This window comes from Budorcas taxicolor, chromosome 8, assembly GCF_023091745.1.
Source record: "Budorcas taxicolor isolate Tak-1 chromosome 8, Takin1.1, whole genome shotgun sequence".
Taxonomy (NCBI): Eukaryota; Metazoa; Chordata; class Mammalia; order Artiodactyla; family Bovidae; genus Budorcas; species Budorcas taxicolor.
Genome location: NC_068917.1, coordinates 86,216,813 through 86,237,081, shown reverse-complemented (window position 1 = coordinate 86,237,081; position 20,269 = coordinate 86,216,813). Strand labels below are relative to the sequence as shown.

Genomic DNA, 20,269 nt, shown 5'->3' with positions numbered 1-20,269 from the left:
TTCTGGATGCAGGCCTGGTATATGATGCCAAAACACCTCAAGACCCTTTGTTTCAATCCTACCACTCAAATTCCTTAAATGAAATTGGAAACATATTTTACAATTCTATCACTCTTTTAGAGGATTTCAAATCCTCTCATAGGTTCATGTGAGTTCTTGGAGGGGAGACCTTCCTAGGACAATAACATGAAAAAAATGGAAGAAATTTGGCAGAGGATCATCCTGAATGAGAAGGATGCCAGCTCCCATGGTTTTGTGGTAATTGAGGGCTGTTTCCCTGGATCAAGTTACAACCTTCTCTACTGCCTTACAGTAGGATTCTAGATGAATGATAAAAGCAATAACATGACCAACAGATCATATCTCAGTTGCAACAGAGGTCATGGCAATGTTAGTGTACCTTTGGAATGAATGTTATTCAAGGATATGTCCATTTTAGAGAGAGAAATTCTGAATGTGGCTACTCATATCAGTATTCGTGTTATCTCATTTAATTTTTAATACAATCTTATGAGGTGATTAGTATTATCCACATCTTATAGTGGATGGAACTACATCTTATAGTGAAGATATGGTTTGAATCTTCAAGGATGAACCTTGGAGAGGATACATTATTTGTACAAAGTTTATGACTACCAAAGTTGAGATTGGAACTATCTATATTTTGAAGACAGTGCAATTGGGTAGTAAATTGGGTCAAAGGGTACTGAAAGTTGTTGCTTTTATTAGTTTGTCATTTTTCCACTGACTTTTTTTATGAAGACACGGTCATAACATAGAAAAGTTTTAAAGGAGAAGTTTTAGAATATTATTTAATTGGATATCAAAGTTTAACATTTTCAGCAAAGCATTTTTATTTATCAGTTCTCTCCTCCATTTCAATCAAAATAATAAACAGGAAGAAGAGAAAGTATAAATGTTTTTCACAGCTTCTCAATTCAAAAGAAAAACTGTAAAGGTAAAACAGAAATGAAAACTCACACAAGTCCCCAGTGTTTCCTGCTCTTTCTCTAACTGGGCAAAATGATCAAACTATCAGCTTTCAATGGCAACTCCCCATTGTTCTTACAGAAAGATTTCATTGTCTATTGGATTCAGTGCCTAGATTTTCAGAGTATGCAACAGGGGGAAATGCCACATGATACCAAATGAATTTATTATGTTAGTACAGTGTGTTCTTGGAAATCACTAGATTAAACACTTGATTAGATGAGTCTTACTTCCATACTCATTTTTACCATTTCTCTCATGCATCTCTATTTCTTTTTCCTTAATGTCCCTTTAGGGTTCTCCTAAGAGAGGTGCAGAAGAGTAGCACATCTCCTTGGGATCAGGCAGGAATGAGAGCTTCTTGGCTTACCATCTATAGAGGCCACTTACTGTGACCTCCTGGACTGCCTTGGTGGATTCCAGCAGAGTTCTAGAATTCATCAGGACTCTGAGGATGGGGTGGTGAGACTCAGGGCACCTTTGCTGATTAGCTCCTGATCTTAGAGACTCTCTAAGGAAAGAAACAGTTCTAAGCTCCCTATGGTGTTTCTAAGCATTTGAAAGATAGTGAAGAGGGTCTAGGATTTCTGTGTTCTGGGAGCAAGAGAAGTTTCCCAAGTCCACGTGAGACCCACTGATTTCTGGACCAAGTACCACGGTCCCCAGGAAATTGTAGTCAAATTGGCAACAATCCCTCTCTTAGCCCAATGACTGTCATTCTGCAGTGATGTTTATTGCAGGTCTGTCACACACTGAAGACCCCAAGACTGTAAAACAAAGTCTTTGTCCTCAAAATGACTTTGTTGGAGAGATCAAATTTGAAACTTAGCTTTGTCTGTCCTCCTTGTGCAACTAAAACACATATTTTACACCAAATTATCCTTTAGTTCCATTTCCTCTTTTGAACTTGGAGAAAAAATTCTTCTTTACCACTATCCAAATTTACACAAATTCCATTCACTTTCCACAGAGTCACGCAACAATCACTGGACACTATTACTGAGCATTGCATGACAATAATTTTTATAGTAAGCTCATAGAAATTTTTCTTATTTTTACTTTTATTTTATTTATTTATTTATTGGCCTTGACACACAGCATGTGAGACCCTAGTTCCTCGACCAGGAATTGAATCTGGGCCCTTGGCAGTGACAGCACAGAGTCCTAACCACTGGACTGACGGAGAAGCTTGAAAACTGGGAAAGTGTGTGTTAGGAGTAAAATGCTATGCAGAGGGGTGGGTGCATTTAGAAGACATACATGCCATATCCACAGTGTAGATGCTAATTAGCCTTGGAATGGCCACCTTGTGTGATCTTTATTCTTTAGACAAGAAGCATAGCATGATGGGAAGGAAACACTCAGGCAGAATAATCAGACTGCAAGCTTACTAATTCAATGGTGTGGTGGGGCTACAAGACTGGCGAGAACCTATGCATTCCACCATCTGCCTGTTTTCTCTTCCTAGAGTTGGAGAACACCATCTTCAACCAGAGTTGTGTGTTCTATACAGAACTCTTACATGCTATTTCATCTGGCCATGTTAGCAGTGATTCCCAAGAAAGATCAGATTCCATATTTATAAGAGTAGGTTAGTTCTCAAAGTAGAGGCTGAGTTCCTCCGTGGATATTATGGACATAAAGATAAAGTTTAGATGTGATTGAGACCACAGCTATAGGACTGCTTTGAGGACAATGAAACTAAGAGTGGTAGCAATCACAGGTTTTTTTGGTGGGGGGCAGGGAGTGGAGAGTTGAACACACAGGACACAAGAAAAAGCATACATAAATGACCAGAGTGGATTCGGTAACTCAGCAAAATTACCAGAGCTTCTATTGAAAATAATTCCCTGGTTTTGGTTTTTGAGATGATCATATAGGGAATTGGGTATACCTAATTATATGGTTATATTTCCTTTTTGTGGCTTTAACTTTTAAAAAAGGACTGTTTCATGTGTGTGTTTTTAGAATTGGTGAAAACATGAGCTTCTCAAAATCATGAGTTGTTGAAGCATTGTCATCAAAGGTAGGCTTAAAAATCTAACAATGACTTGATTATAGGTAAGATGTAGAGCTTTTGTCTCTGAGAAATGATCAAGCAGGGAAACACTCAGGAGGCACAAGGCAAAACACCCTGCTAGAAGCTGATCGGGTGGGAAGAGGCCCAGCCCAGGGTAGGCATGACTCCTCAGGCAGTCACATGCCTTCTGTGTGACTCACCTATCTTTTCCTCCTTTCACATGACAGCAGGTAAGCCAGCATCAGCATTGAACTCCAGAGCCTGGCCCTGAGAAATTGTGGCTCCTTATCTCAGGTTTCCTCAGTGCTCCTGCTGCATTTTCCTGGTGCCTTCTGGCAGCCAGAATCCAATTTGCAAAGTGAGGGATGGGGGCTGGGGGTGAGGGACAAAGGCCGAGTCTCCAAAGCTCAGCTTCCTTGTCTAAGCTCTGCCTGCCTAAAGTGCATTTACTTCTTCACTTTAGAGAGGAATCTGGCACCACCCTTGGTTTTGTATAGCCCATTGCCATGACCATCTCCATCTGTAAAATGAGGCACCCGTCTCCTGGGGCAGTCTTTCTCCATGTGGGTCCCCTTATCTGAAACATCTACATCACTTGCGGACTTATTAGAAGAGCAAATTCAGGAACCCTATGCCAGATCCACTGACTCAGACACTGGGGGTCAGAGGTCAGCAATCTGAGTTGTTACAAGCCCCTGCCCTGCCCCCAGGTGATTCTGATGCACTTCAAGTTTGAGAATTACTGTCATAGTGTTGTTGGGAACTTAAATGAAGGCACACAAATAACATTCTTAGAACAGTGCCTGGCACCTGTGTTATTTAGCTATTTAGAATCATCATTATCATCAGGGGAATCTTTTTCGATCATGTTTTTATTTCCAGAAGTACCAGGTATTCACAGATGGAGTTATCTTTCCTATGGAACACTGCTTCCCCATACCCCCAACCCCATGAATATATGCAAGCTCTATTAACAGCACAAAGGTCTTCTCTGTCTTGACCTCTTCACATAATGACGCAGTATGTCCAGGGAAAGACTTTATTAATAGGGATGATTGCAATAGAAAGATGCTCAAAGCCTAAACCAGAAGTATCTCAGGGTAGGAGTGGGTGAGCAATGCTTTTATATGCAGAGACCATGGAATAGGTGGTTGTGAAAAGAGGAGTGAAAGGGAGGTAATAAAAACTGCTGTGTGGGAGTCTTGAAACCTAAAAAACTGTGTCAAACTTTGCACTAACGGAAGAGTCAAGGCAAAAACTGTTGTTTGCAATAGGGTACATGAGCAAAGAAATTACAGAGTGGGAAGGTGCTATACAGGGCCTAGCTGTACTAGTGAAGCCAGCCTCAGTTCAGTTCAGTTCAGTCGCTCAGTCATGTCCGACTGTTTGCGACCCCATGAATCGCAGCACGCCAGGCCTCCCTGTCTATCACCAACTCCTGGAGTTCACTCAGACTCACGTCCATCGAGTCAGTGATGCCATCCAGCCATCTCATCCTCGGTCGTCCCCTTCTCCTCCTACCCCCAATCCCTCCCAGCATCAAGGTCTTTTCCAATGAGTCAACTCTTCTCATGAGGTGGCCCAAGTACTGGAGCTTCAGCTTTAGCATCATTCCTTCCAAAGAAATCCCAGGGCTGATCTCCTTCAGAATGGACTGGTTGGATCTCCTTGCAGTCCAAGGGACTCTCAAGAGTCTTCTCCAACACAACAGTTCAAAAGCATCAATTCTTCGGCACTCAGCCTTCTTCACAGTCCAACTCTCACATCCATCCATGACTACTGGAATAACCATAGCCTTGAACTAAAGATACCTTAAACACAAGTTTGAAACACAGTCAAAAAAACTGATCCTCCCTTATACCATTCTTTACTTATACCATGTTAGGACCCCAAACATATAAGGTCTTAATTCTTGGAACCTGTAAATGTTACCTTATATTATAAATATTTTGCAAATGTGATTAAGTATCTGAGATGGAAAGATTATCCTGCATTATCTGGGTGGGCCTAAATATTCTTATAAGAGGGAGGTGGGGGGATATTTGACACAGACTGAAGGAAAGAAGGCAATGTGACCACAGAGGCAGAGATGAGAGTGATGCAGCCGCAAATCAAGGAGTGCCTGGCGGCCTCAGAAGCTGGAAGAAAGGAGGAGCAGGTTTTCTCCTAGAGCCTCCGGAGGGAGTACAGCCCTATCAACCCCTGGTTTTCAACCGAAAGTGATGCTGATTTTGGACTTCTGATCGCCAAAACTGTAAGAGAATAAATTCTTGTTGTTTTAAGCCACCAAACGTGCGGGAATTTGCTATAGCAACCATAAGAAACTACTATACCTTGTTTCATTTAGAGACTTTCAGATTTTAGGAACAGATCCTCTTATAATCTTAAGTAAAAAATAAAAAAGTTGCTCAGTTGTGTCCGACTCTTTGAGACTCCATGGACTATACAGTCCATGGAATTCTCTAGGCCAGAATACTGGAATGGGTAGCCTTTGCCTTCTCCAGGGGATCTTCCCAATCCAGGGACTGAACCCAGGTCTCCCACCTTGCAGGTGGATTCTTTACTAGCTGAGCCACAAGGGAAGCTCCTTATAATCTTAGGAGTAGGGACAATCCCCCAAGGTCAGCTCCTATGTTACCTACTGCACCAATATGCTTTGCCATAATCTCATTTAAATATATTAATCATGGCTGTGCACATATGCTGTAAAATCAAGACTACTGTAGTCAATCTTAGTTTGTTTAAATGGAAAGGCTGAGCTTCAGAAAAGCTGTCAGGAAAGTTATATGTACAATGTGTGTGCTGTGTGCTGTCACTCAGTTGTGTCCGACTCTTTGCAATCCTAGGGACTGCTGCCCGCCAGATAGGATTTTCCGGGCAAGGATACTGGAGTTAGATTGCCATTTCCTCCTCCAGGAAATCTTCCTGACTCAATGATTGAACCCATGTCTCTTCTTTACCATTGAGCCACTGGGTAAGTCTTTACATGTAGACATGCCTAAGTAAATGCACAAACTACACCAGGAGTGGTCAACAAGCGCAAAGTAAGAATTTAATTAATTCTTGTAGATTGATTTACTTACTCACTTAACAAATTGGCTGTTTAACCCTATAGGAAAAGCAAGGTTACAGAAACTTAGAAAAATAGATTATTTCTTACTTGGCTTCATTTGAACTACCAACCATAAACAAACACTTTTCTATTAAATTATAACTAGTAAAACACTTTACAAATGGATTGGATAATGATTTTTAGGAGTAATTAATGGCTCATTGAAGTTAAACAAATTAGAGGGGGCTGTTATATTGGGGAGAGATGTTAAGTGGCCTCAGGGTCTTGAATATCACCACATGAGATTTGTTCATTCCACTATGGTTTAAACTTCCAGAGATGGGATAAAGAATTTATATCTTGTTTCACAAGTAAGCAAAAGAAATCTAGACAGATTCACACAAAAATATCCTTTCACAGATAATTGTTAAGTTATACCAACTGCATTTCATCAAAAGCAGAGCTAAGGCTTGGTTACTTGGCTAAAATGTGACTGTTTCAATAATGAACACTCACCTAAGTTACTTTGCAAAAAAGTGGGAATAGAAGAAGAAAAGGAACATAATGGTTAGTAATAACACAACTCTGTAATGCATTATTTAAGAGATAATGTTGTTAGCAGATTTCAGGAGTTTGAGCAATAATTCATTGTCTTGTTTAAATGGCTTTTTCCTGAATTTAGATATTCTTAAATTTATGGTTTCAGCATATTTGCTTAAGGGAAAAATAGAGTCCATTTCCCATCCATTGTGTTTTTATCACATTCCAAGAAACAAAGGAGATGCCATTCTTTGGAGCAGCACGAGTTACACAGCCTCCAGTCAGGTATTGCTCAAGGCAGACAGTCAAGAAGTAGCAGGTTTTTCCACCCTCTGCAATCTTAAGGAGCTGTGACCCAAGGGCAACTGTAAAACCCACGTGTTAGAATAACTTAGATTTCTTGTGATAGACTGAGTAAACAAACGGACAATGGTTCAACTTCATATAACAATAGAACTCTAACACACATGAGAAAACTTGGCAGCAACCACTTCAGAACTGTCAGGACTTAGTGAGTGGCTAACAACTTATTTTTTCTTTCCAATTCCAGGACAAACCAGAGAAATCAAAATATTCTCCCAAAATGTAAGATATATCATTTCTAGGTACTCTTCTTCCAGCTTGCTTATAATAACAGCCTCCAATCGGGGATTATGGAAATTTTCCACTTTTCTCATTATAAAGCTTTCCATCACCCAGACAAGAATTGCGTCCTTCCTTATATCATGTTGTTTCCATGTAGGGAATAAGTTGTTCCCATGTAGGTGCTCTTCATTTATTTCCACATGTGAATGATACTTGCGTTGACCGCCATGCATGTGTACATACTCAGTTGCTCAAGTGTCCTATTCTTGCCACCCTATGGACTGTAGCCCACCAGATGCCTCTGTCCAAGGGATTCTCCACGCAAGAATACTGGAGTGGATTGCCATGACCTCCCCCAGGGGATCCTCCTGACCCAGAGAGATGCACCTCCTGCGTCTCCTGCATTGGCAGGCAGATTCTTTACCACTGAGCCACGTAGGAAGCCCCATTGATCCCCCCAACTACTTCTAAATAAAGAAAAGAAAAAGAAACCAAAAATTTCTAATCATTCGCCATACAGTATATATTTCTGTAACCACCAGAGAATTCCTGGCTGCTAGCTGTGTTTGAAAGGAAAGAGATTTTACTTCAAAGAACATAAAATAGACATTTTTAATAAATTGATTTTTTAAAATGTTTGTACTTCTACGAAGGTTACTAATTTAATTTTAACTGAGTTTTCAAATTGATATGCACTATAACTATTTTATTATATACATATAAAAGAGTTATGGGTGAGCAGTTGAGGGTGTTTATTTTCTAAAATACATTTTCTGTAACGAAAATGTTTCTTATATAATTTTTTAAGTAACTTTTTAAAAGGCCTCTGAATTACTTTCCTCAAATCTCTAGCCCTCTATTTTCTCCTCTATCCAAGACTTTTCTTTTAACCATGTAAACCTATATCCTAACATTAAACGTAATTAAACCACTGATTTTAGAAGTAGATTTCTTACATCTCAAGAGAAGTACTTTGGATACTTCTCTTGAAGTAAGACAGTCTATCCTCTTGAAGGAAAACAATAATCCATAATTCAAAGAGTGGGGAAGCAAAAGTGGTTTCCACCCTTTTTCCTCAACTCTTCTTTTATTAAGACAAATTTTCTGTAAATAGCTCATTTCTGTTGGTTTTAAGACAGACTTGAAAGGCGAGAAGACCTCCTGACTGGGAAAAACAGGACAGGGGCATAACAAAATGCACCCCGTCTCTGCAGACCCACCCAGCCCATCCCTTTGCCTCCTGAATTTTGGATAGTGACCAGTCATAAGCTTTGAGGAACTGCCATTCCGCTCTGATTCTTCTCAAATCCAGCCAGTATCACCCTCAACCCGGGAGGGAACACGTCTGCCTGCGGGCTCGGGGTTCCTCCAGCCTGTCCAACCTTTGCTGTTGAATAAGCGGGAGCCCCTAGACAAGACAGTTCTCAGTCCTCCCGCAGATTTTCACCAAAAACTCTAGGACTAAAGGAGGTACAGAGTTACACTGAAAATCCAACTGGGGCTCCCTGTAAGCTTCTTTTCATGAACCCAGCCGAACATAGGAATTCGAGGTAATTAGCTGATGTTGGTTCCCAGGAAGGCGCCGGTCCCCTCCTCAGCACTGCCCACGGACCCCCAGCTCTTCGTACTCGGTCCCATTGAGGCTGGGACGGCCTTCCCTGGGACAAGTTGGAACAGAGTCGCATCACGCGCCCAGAATACCCACGCCTGGAGGCCCTGCCCGCTGACCAGCTCAGCCAATCGCTGCGCGGGCAGGCGGGAGGGGCGGGGCCGGGCGGGCCGCAAACCCAGGCCTTAAAGGCTGAGTCAAGCGCGACCTGGCCCGCACCTCCGGCCTCGGCGACCCTTGGAGAGATAAACGTGTGACCGTGGAGTGCGCCTGCGCAGCTTTGGAAGCCGCAGGTCTGGGACCCAGTCGGGCTGAGGCGGGTTCGGGCCAAAGACTGGAGGAGGCGATATCCAGGGACTCGAGGGAGGGAGTAGGCGCGACCTCCAGGAAACAACAGCGTCTACCCGCCGGGAGTTAACGAGGTTGGGTCGGCACCGCCTCGAGCTTTGGCCTCCTTGAGGTGGTGTAGGGGGAAGGGCTATTTTGGGGAAATCCAGGGGCGAAGCTGAGACCACAGCGGGTACTAGGCGGGTCAGTCTCTGGGCGACAGCGGGCACAAAGTCCCGGTGGATCGCATTAGGCTGACCTCCGAACGCCGGGTTACGGGACCAGTCGCTCGCTGCGCCACCGTAAACATCCTCTGGAAGCGACTGGCTTGTGCGGAGGCCTGAGAGTGGGCCGGCACGTTCCTGGGCTGGCCCCACCTGCAACGCTGGTGCGAGCTCAGCCCGGCCGGGTTCTCCGAGCCCTAGGAGTCAGAGTCGGGCCCTGTCCGGCACGAGAACTGGGGCTCAGGTCGCCGTTGTGATCGCGTGCCAGTTTGAGGGAGAGGGAAGGAGTGTGGGCTACACAGGACAAGGTGAAGGACGGGTGGAGGGCTGGGTGCACTTCGGCCCACCTTGTACTGGGGAGGCTTTTCAGAAAGTTTTCAAGTAGCGGAGATTCGAAGGTGTAACTCTCTCTCTCTCTGCCGTATATTACTCAAGAAGAAAGGTGTGAGGTAGCACCTCATTTTTCGGGATTCATGGCTGTCCCTACTTTGGGTCAGGCGTCCTGATAAATACAATTTTTCGTCACCTGCGTACCTTCTTCAGTAAGTAACCTGAACCAGCGGTTTCCTAGCTATTATTACCTTAAGACTCCGACCCATAAGATGGCAGAGACCCTTGCGTGCCTGTGTGCCTGTGCATTCAGTCTTGTCCGACTCTGCGACTCCTAGACTGTAGCCGCCAAGCTCTTCTGTCCATGGAATTTTCCAGGCAGAAATATCTAAGGGGGTTGCCATTTCCTTCTCCAGAGGATCTTCCCGACCAAAGGGTTGAACTGGAGTCTATTTCGTCTCCTTCGCTGGCAGGCGGGTACTTTACCAGCTGAGCGATCCTTACCATGGTGAATTTTCAGTGCACTCATGGTGAAGTCAGTTTCAATTCCTATAGCACTTATCAGCCTGTTTTTTCAGTTTGATGGCTGAATCAAAATGTAATAATTTTGTGTAATATTTTATCTGTTTTTCTCCATCTGTATCTTTAACCTTTTTCTACAGAGCTTTCATAAATATTTGAGAAGATCATTTAAATGTTCTCAGTCCACTATAGTGGTTGTAACATCTCAGAAGTAAGCTTTTTTTGTGTAAGGATTGGCCTCATCAAATACTTATTAATTTCTTTTTCTTTCTTAGGTTTTTGAAACATGAATCCTTCATTCTTCCTGACTGTCCTTTGCTTGGGAGTAGCCTCAGCTGCTCCAAAACTTGATCCAAATTTAGATGCGCATTGGCACCAGTGGAAGGCAACACACAGGAGGTTATATGACATGGTTGGTAACATCTGAAAATGTCCAAAGGGACCCTCACAGAGAATGGTCCGTGCTGTTGGTCTGAATAGTTTCTGGAGTAGTTTTGTCAACTTTGACCAAGGTAGTAACTTAATAGCATATATTTCTGAGCACAGCATGGGCATATATTCCTGTGGGAGTTTGGAGAACAGCAGTATAAAGCCATTCCTGACAATAATTTTTCTCTGTCTGAAAATCCATTTGGTGAACATGGGTTGGGTTTTAAGTAGAAATAAAAATGATCAGTTATATTTTTACATCTAGAATGAAGAAGGATGGAGGAGAGCAGTGTGGGAGAAGAATAAGAAAATAATTGACCTGCATAATCAGGAATACAGCCAAGGAAAACATGGCTTCAGCATGGCAATGAATGCCTTTGGTGACATGGTGAGTGTGGCATGAGTTGCTGAATTTTTTGTGCCTCCTCTGCTCAGTACTTTAGCAAAATAACTTCTTACTTTTTCTACATTTTATTTACTTTTCCTTAAAGACCAATGAAGAATTTAGGCAGGTGATGAATGGTTTTCAAAATCAGAAGCATAAGAAGGGGAAACTGTTCCGTGAACCTCTCCTTATTGATGTCCCCAAATCTGTGGATTGGACTAAGAAAGGCTATGTAACTCCTGTGAAGAACCAGGTATGACAGTATTCAAATCCAGATCTTCTTAGGCATATTTAGGTATATGGATTGTTGTTGATCTTTGTATCTGTCTTGTAAACTGATGGCTCTTTTATTTTCAGGGTCAGTGTGGTTCTTGTTGGGCGTTTAGTGCCACTGGTGCTCTTGAAGGACAGATGTTCCGGAAAACCGGCAAACTTGTTTCACTGAGTGAGCAAAACCTGGTGGACTGCTCTCGGCCTCAAGGCAATCAGGGTTGCAATGGTGGCCTAATGGATAATGCCTTCCAGTATATTAAGGAAAACGGAGGCCTGGACTCAGAGGAATCTTATCCATATCTTGCAATGGTAAAAGGAGCTCCTTATCTTGTCATTACAGCTCTGCTTTCTAACATTTTCAGAGATATGAGACACCTTATTCAGCATTCACATTTTAGATGTGAACTGTTAGAACTGCCATTATAAATTATCAGCTATTACAGAGGTCTCTGATTTTAGACAGTTAACATAGTTTGTCTTCTATGCAACATGTAGAATATGTGTGCCATTCTATGCATGCATGCGTGCAAAGTCACGCCAGTCATATCAGACTCTTTGTGACATCATGGACTGTAGCCTGCCAGGCTCCTCTATCCATGGGATTCTCCAGGCAAGAATACTGGGGTGGGTTGCCATGCCCTCCTCCAGGGGATCTTCCTAACCCATGTCTTATTGTGTCTCCTGAATTGGCAGGTGGATTCTTTACCACTAGCGCCAGGTAGGAAACACCATTCTGTATATAATGCATATTTCTCCATAGTGAAAAATTTATTATGGCCAGGTAGATCTTAATGGCTTCATTGAAGAAATATCTACTACTTTTTCAACTTCAAACCAATCAGTAGCATTTTTCTGGGCTGCTTTATAACAAAATTGACTTAGAAATCATTTAAGTTGCAAACTGCTGAGTCTTAATGGTCCTAGAATTCATGTTGCCCAGGAGGTGAATGGTAGTAATCAAGTCTTTTCCCTCTTTACCTTTAAAAGGACACAAATAGCTGTACCTATAAGCCTGAGTGTTCTGCTGCCAATGACACTGGCTTCGTTGACATCCCTCAGCGGGAGAAGGCCCTTATGAAGGCAGTGGCAACTGTGGGCCCCATCTCTGTTGCTATTGATGCAGGCCATGCATCCTTTCAGTTCTATAAATCAGGTAGGTGTTTGTCTTTTATTATAGAAATTCAGGCAGTCAGAAGTGGAAGACACCACCATAATTGACTTTCTCATGGAGTCCTGTTTTCTATGACTAAAGAATTTTGAGTATATTCATTTAATAACGGTGTTTCCACTTGACATTATACTTTAAGCATTTTCTCATGATGACAAACTCTTCATAAATATTTTTAAATGGCTATGTAATTAATTCTTTATATACAACCTATATGTAACTATTCTTCAATTGTTGGGCCCTTTTTCAAAGTGTTTTACAATTATAGTTAGAACTGTAAAGAATCTAGTAGTTGGAAGTATTTTTTAGTTTTAAGTGGAAATTTCTAGTAAGTTGAGTTATTTTTATTTTTCATCAGTTATTGTTTTTGGTTGACTATTGAAGTCTTATTTGGAATTTGTTTATGATGTTTCATTGAATTTTGAGATGCTTCTATTAATTAGTCGATAGGATGAGTTACTTTCATGTGTCACTTGGAGCTCCTTATCCCAACAATGAATTTTACTCTCCCAGGTATTTATTATGATCCAGACTGCAGCAGCAAAGACCTGGATCATGGTGTTTTGGTGGTTGGCTATGGCTTTGAAGGAACAGATTCAAATAACAATAAATTTTGGATTGTCAAGAACAGGTATAAAACCCCAAATGTTTTAAATTGAAAAGGGAAGTATTTAAAGGTGCAAAAATTTTGAAATCCCAGAAAGTTGTTCTCCTTGTTAGAGTAAACAGAGAAGTACTAATATGTGATTATAAGATTCTTTAGTGAGTTTGTTGGGGTGAGTTTGTTGGGGTTATTATTATGTATTTGTAACATTGCATTTTTAAATTCTGAAAATTTTCTTAATTCAGAAACACATCTAGCCCAATGGTTTTAGATAAAGAATTTTTCACCTGTAGAGTTGAGAGCTGCCTTCCTTTTTCTTTTTTTTTTTTTGAGAGGTGGAGATTTTATTTATTTTTGGCTGTTCTGGGTCCTCATTGCTGTGCTTTTCTTTTTTTAATATAAATTTATTTATTTTAATTGGAGGTTAATTACTTTACAATATTGTATTGGTTTTGCCGTACATCAACATGAATCCGCCACAGGTATACACGTGTTCCCCATCCTGAACCCCCCTCCCACCTCCCTCCCCATTCCATCCCTCTGGGTCATCCCAGTGCACCAGCCCCAAGCATCCAGTATCATGCATTGAACCTGGACTGGGAATTCATTTCATATATAATATTATACATGTTTCAATGCCTTTCTCCCAAATCATCCCACCCTCTCCCTCTCCCACAGAGTCCAAAATGCCTTCCTTTTTCTGTCTCTAATTTTTGAACAAGGAATAGTGGGCAAAAAACATTTGCCTCTGCTGATTGTTTCAGTCTGAAAGATTGTCCAAGAGTCCAGTGGCCTCTGTGCATCCTTTCTTTCTATTATCATTTGATGTCCTGCCATTGCATTTTACTCCCAGTGCTTAGAGGTCTTTGAGGGTTGTAAGAATCAATTTTCACAGCTAAAGCTCTTTAAAGTGAGGTGTAAGATAGCCTGTGGAGACAGACTGCTACATTGGAATCTCAGTTCTGCCTCAGTTTCTTACCTTAAAAAGTAAAGATAAGGACCCAGAGGAGTAATATAAATATATGTAACAGAACTTACAATTGTACCTGATACATGATAAGTACTATTTTAATTATTAGTTATTATTAATGAAACTAATGTTTACTTGATTCTTTGTATAAAATGGAAAACATGTTCTTCTTTCAGTTGGGGTCCAGAATGGGGCTGGAATGGCTACGTGAAAATGGCCAAAGACCAGAACAACCATTGTGGAATTGCCACAGCAGCCAGCTATCCCACTGTGTGAGCTGATAGATGGTGATGATAGAGGACTTGAGGACAGCATATCTGGAGGAATTTTATCTTAAAACTGACCAAACCCTTACTGTATAAGATCATACGCTTGAATCATTGAGGATCCAAGTTGTGATTTGAATGCTGTGACATTTTTATAAGGGTAAAATGTTACCACTACTTTAATTACTATTATAAATAGCTTTATAATGTTGAAGACTCATTGCTTAACTCTAAGACTTTTGAATTTTCATTTTTGAAAAGGATATATAAAACTCTGCCTTTTACAATAAATTTTAATTCAATACATAAAGGTGGAACTTTCTCTTTTTAATGCATTAACTTGTAGTAGTTGGTGTATATAATTGGCCTATAAAGACATAAGTGAATGTTTCAGTGTTGCATTAGGACTAGACACTGGGTGACTTTCCAAATATTTTAGTTTTAAATATGCATATTTTATGTCAACTGTATTACCTAATGTTTCCAAAAGTAAATTTAATGGTTGTGATTAACAGATTTTCAGGTGCTTGTTAATAACTGGAGAAATGTGTTCAAGATCCATAAGAAATGAGGCTGAGCTACAAGAATAGTCCTCTGGCCTCAGAAGACTGACAAGAGATCACTAGGGCACATTTCGGCTTAGCAGCCTAATCTCTGAATTAAAGAACCTCAGAAAGGAACAAAAGAGGCTAATCATATGGCTACAGAGTGACTACAAATAAGACAGTATTTTTGTATACTTAAAAGATGGGAAGGAAATACGCCAGACTTCTGGATGAATTAGGGATGATTATTTTCTTTAAGCTATTCTGAAGAAACCATGTATTTTTATTAGGAAAAAAATTGTAAAAAAATAGGTACATTTCTTGCAAGCTAAAGAAGCACGCATACATGTTCCCAGTCAAGGATATACAAAGAATATGCTGCAGAAGTATTGAATTTAGCCATAATCTATTGTGAAGGAAATAGAGATGGAGGACAACTGGAACCTTATATCCCACAAAACCTTTAATAGTCTTTGTCCATAGCCATTTCTGGAAAATACAGTTTACCACATTCAGTCAGGCTTTCCTTCATCTTAATTTTACAACAGCAGGCTAACTCAGTGCTGTCTACAGACTCCTGAAACAACTAAAGACTAAGCAAACATGTAGATGCTAAATTGAGTGAAAGTATGATGGCTTTTTATTTAAATAATAAAGTTTCAAGTCTGCAAAGCAGAATACCTCCTGTAGATGTCTTAAATTGTATTTTAGTATATTTGATATTTCTATAACTTTAGCTTGCAAAAAGTTCCAAACCACATCTACCATCTAACAGGATTATTTTTTCAGAGGAGACAATAGGCTTGAAATAGAGCTGGAAACAAACTTGATCATCACAAAAATCTGAAGTACAAACTTAACTGCAAGTATTTCTATAGTCCAGATATTTGAATAGTTCCTTATAATAGGAAGTAAAGAAAGATGAGAGAGAATTCAGCAAATTAATTTTTGTGGGTATGTAGCTCTAACACTTGCATGCATGTATGCTAAGTCACTTCAGTCATGTCTGACTCTTTGCAACCCAATGGATTGTAGCCCACCAGGCTCCTCTATCCATGTGATTCTCCACGCAAGAATATGGAGGGTTTTACCATGCCCTCCTCCAGGGTACCCAGAAATGGAACCCATGTCTCTTAAGTCTCCTGCACTGGCAGTAGGTTCTTTACCACTAGTGCCACCTGGGAAGTCAAAGGGAAGGAAAGGGCTCTGTAATAAAGCTTCATTCATAGCACATACTTCAGTCAGTATGTATTCAAGGTATTTTGGGGCTTCCCTGTGGCTCAGCTGGTAAAGAATCCACCTGCAATGTGGGAGACATGGGTTCAGTTCCTGGGTTGGGAAGATCCCCTGGAGAAGGGAAAGGCTACCCACTCCAATATTCTGGACTGGAGAATTCCATAGACTAGTCATGGGGTCACAAAGAGTCAGACATGACTGAAGCGACTTAAACGCATGCATGCAAGTATTAGAGCTACATACCCATATAAACCATTTTTACAAATTCTTAAAATTTGTAAACATTTAAAAAATTCTTAAAATCAAGTATAGCCTGCCTATTTCTGTTAATAATTGGTGATTGATCAAAGTTAGAGCAGTAAGGCCACATTAAGTGTTTTGCATGTAAAATTTGAATTTGGTCATATTTTCTAATCTTAGTTACCTTTTGACTGGTATAAAAGCCTGAAAAGCAAAGGAAAACTTCTGGGATTTAGAAAAGCAAATATCAGTGATATCTTTTCTTTAAGCAGTGGAGAAGGAAATGGCAACCCACTCTAGTATTCTTGCCTGGAGATTCCATGGACAGAGGAGCCTAGTGGGCTCCAGTCCATGGCGTTTCAAAGAGTCGGAAATGACTGAGTGACCATCACTCACTCACCAACTCACTTTAAGCACAGAATTTCACAAATGTCCACGATCATCTCTACTTCTAAATAATAGACTATTGCCAAGAGCTACTCCATAGTCTTGTTCCTTAGTACCATATTTTGAAACTTTTGTACTTTATATATATTCAAGTATTAAAATCCCACTTTTATGTGACAACACTCTATGGGCTCTGGGGGCACGGGAGTAAAGCAGTCAGAGTCCCTCCATAATGGAGCTGCCGTTCTCATGTTGCTGAGCCCATGCATAACCTCCATCCCTGCCATAATGGGTGCTTTGTTCACAAGCCCATTGGCAATGATAGGAGTGGCTGGGTAAAGAATCTGGTATCCACAGCACACTTAATCCTATTCACTTGATTTACCGAGGTCACCCTTAGGTGAGCATTCACCTGGGACTCAAAATACACTCATGCTTTTTGCCCATTCAGAGAGCTCTATCCACATACCTCTTCTCCAGACCTCTTTGTTGTCTCCAGACCAGTGTTCCAGTTATGTTCCAGATCTCTGGTCATCCAGCCAAACCATGGCCACAGTCCATGGATCAGTATATACTCATACATCTGGCCATTTTTCCTTCTAAGCAAAATGAACAAGATGCTCAACATTCTGCTCGCAGGGAGAATTATCCTTTATCCCTGTTCTAGGAATGTCCCAGGAAAGGACTTCAATGCTGCAGCTGTCCATTTCACTTGGCACCTGCGTATCATGCAAAACCTTCTGTAGCCCATATTTAAATATTCATTCTCTACTAAGGCCCAGTAGCAATATAAAAGCTGTTTCTCTAAAGAGTAGTTATCCACAGAGGATACCATGACTTTGTTCCAAAAGCCAAGGGTCTGCATTAAGATTTGCCTATCAGAGTCTCAATGGTTCCAAATAGCATCTCTCATTGCTATTGATACTTTAAACACAATTAGATCTACTGGATCACCCAGCCCAAGTGGCAGAGCAGCTTACATGGCAACATTGGCATCCTGGACTTGTTAGAGAATCTTGTTCCGTCGTCGTTCAGCTGCCCAGTCATGTCTGACTCTGCAACCCACGGACTGCAGAACACCAGGCCCCTCTGTCCCTCACCATCTCCAGAAGTTTGCCCAAGTTTATGTCCCTTGCCTCGGTGATGCCATCCAGCCATCTCATCCTCTGACACCCTCTTCTACCATCGATCTTTCCCAGCATCAGGGACTTTTCCAATGAGTCAGCTTTTCACACACATCAAATGACCAAAACACTGGAGTTTCAGCTTCAACGTCAGTCCTTCCGAGTATTCAGGGCTGATTTCCCTTAAGATGGACTGATTTGATCTCCTTGCTGTCCAAGGGACTCAGGAATCTTCCCCAGCACCACAACTTGAAGGCATCAATTCTTTGGCACTCTGCCTTCTTTATGGTCCAGCTCTCACAACCATACAAAACCACTGGGAAGACCATAGCCTTGATTATATGGACTTTTGTTGGCAGAGTAATGTCTCTGCTTTTCAACACACTGTCTAGGCTTGTCATAGCTTTCCTGCTAAGAAGCAAATATCTTCTGATTTCATGGCCACAGTCATCATATGCAGTGATTTTAGAGCCCAAGAAGAGGAAAGCTGTCACTACCACCTTTTCTCCCTCCATTTGCCATGAAGTCATGGGGCCGGATGACATGATCTTAGTTTTTTTAGTACTCAGTTTTAAGCTGACTCTTTCACCCTCCTCCTTCACCCTCATCATGAGTCTCTAGTTCCTTTTCACTTTCTGCCATTAGAGTGGTATCATCTGCATATCTGAGGTTGTTTATGCTTTTTCCACTTATCTTGATTCCAGCTTATAACTCATCCAGCCCAGCATTTCTCATGGTGTGCTCAGTTCAGTTCCGTTCAGTTCATTTCAGTCGCTCAGTCGTGTCCGACTCTTTGCGACCCCATGAATCGCAGCACGCCAGGCCTCCCTGTCCATCACCATCTCCCGGAGTTCACTCAGACTCACATCCATCGAGTCCGTGATGCCATCCAGCCATCTCATCCTCGGTCGTCCCCTTCTCCTCCTGCCCCCAATCCCTCCCAGCATCAGAGTCTTTTCCAATGAGTCAACTCTTCACATGAGGTGGCCAAAGTACTGGAGCTTCAGCTTTAGCATCATTCCTTCCAAAGAAATCCCAGGGCTGATCTCCTTCAGAATGGACTGGTTGGATCTCCTTACAGTCCAAGGGACTCTCAAGAGTCTTCTTCAACACCACAGTTCAAACGCATCAATTGTTCGGTGCTCAGCCTTCTTCACAGTCCATACATGACCACAGGAAAAACCATAGCCTTGACTAGATGGACCTTAGTCGGCAAAGTAATGTCTCTGCTTTTGAATATACTATCTCAGATTAAACAAGCAGGGTAACAGCAGACAGTTCTGTCATACTTCTTTCTCAATCTTGAACCAATGAGTTGTTCCATACAGGGTTCTAACTGTTGCTTCTTCAGCTGCATACAGGTTTTTCAGGAGACAGGTAAGATGGTCTGGTATTCCCATCTCTTTAAGAGCTTTCCACAGTTTATTATGATCCACACAGTCAAAGGCTTTGATATAGTCAATGAAATAGAAGTAGATGTGTTTCTGGAATTCCCTAGCTTTGTCTATGATCCAGCAAATTTTGACAATTTGATCTCTGGCTCCTCTTCTTTTCCTAAACTCAGCTTGGACACTGGAAGTTCTTGGTTCGCATAAAGCTGAAGTTTAGCATGCAAGATTTTAAGCATGACCTTACTAGCGTGGTGGGGCTCAGCTGGTAAAGAATCTGCCTGCATTGCAGGAGACCTGAGTTCAATCCCTGGCTTGGGAAGAGCCCCTGGAGAAGGGAAAGGCTACCCACTCCAGCATTCTGGCCTGGAGAATTCCATGGACTGTATAGTCATGAGGTCACAGAGTTGGACACGACTGAGCAACTTTCACTTTCACTTTACTAGCATGGGAGATGACTGCAATTGTGTTTGTCTGAGTCCCACTCAAAACTAAGCTGTTTGGGTTGCTCAATCAATGGAACAAAGTAGCTTGCCCAGATGAGAAGTATACTGCCTCTAAAAGCCAAGGAAGCACACTGAGCACTGGGCCTGCCTCTCTTTTGGTTATAAGAGGGGCCAGATGAAACAACTCATCCTTCTTCGTAGAAGGAATATCTTGACAGGTTCGACTGAACAACTACAAATTTAACTGAGATGAGGAGCCACTGAATTTTTGTAGAATTTATTACCCACCCTCTGACATGAAAGTGTCTCTACTAATGGGACAAATAAGTCTATGGTAGTTGCTACTTCTTGCTCACTAGTTTCATTTAACATAATGTCACCAGTGTAATGAATCAGTATAATGTCTTGATGAAGGAAAAGACAATCAAGACCCATGCAATCTAAATTGTGACATAGAGCTAGAAAGTTAATATATACCCAAGGCAGGACAATTATAATGTATTATTGACCGTACCAGTTGAAGACAAACTGTTTCTAGTGATCTGTCCTAATATGTGTGGAGAGAAAAGCATTTGCTAAATCAATATACTGTATACCAGGAACTAGGGG

The 20,269-nt window shown here is 41.4% G+C and overlaps 1 protein-coding gene across 6 annotated transcripts; it reads left to right on the top strand.

Moving 5' to 3' along the window:
• The first annotated feature begins 8,956 nt into the window (after positions 1-8,956).
• Positions 8,957-14,601, top strand: LOC128052286 (procathepsin L). 6 transcript variants are annotated; one of them, XM_052644789.1, is made up of 9 exons: positions 8,957-9,089; positions 9,786-9,889; positions 10,475-10,611; positions 10,894-11,016; positions 11,120-11,266; positions 11,371-11,595; positions 12,274-12,439; positions 12,968-13,085; positions 14,205-14,601. In XM_052644789.1, exons 3-9 carry the CDS (start codon positions 10,486-10,488, stop codon positions 14,302-14,304), a joined length of 1,005 nt encoding a protein of 334 aa, XP_052500749.1. In that variant the 5' UTR covers positions 8,957-9,089; positions 9,786-9,889; positions 10,475-10,485; the 3' UTR covers positions 14,305-14,601. The 6 variants fall into 6 exon arrangements, with proteins under 6 accessions (XP_052500749.1, XP_052500753.1, XP_052500750.1 ...); XM_052644790.1 differs by having other exon boundaries at positions 8,997-9,089; positions 9,783-9,889; XM_052644792.1 differs by lacking the exon at positions 8,957-9,089 and adding an exon at positions 9,115-9,218.
• Positions 14,602-20,269: the final 5,668 nt, after the last annotated feature.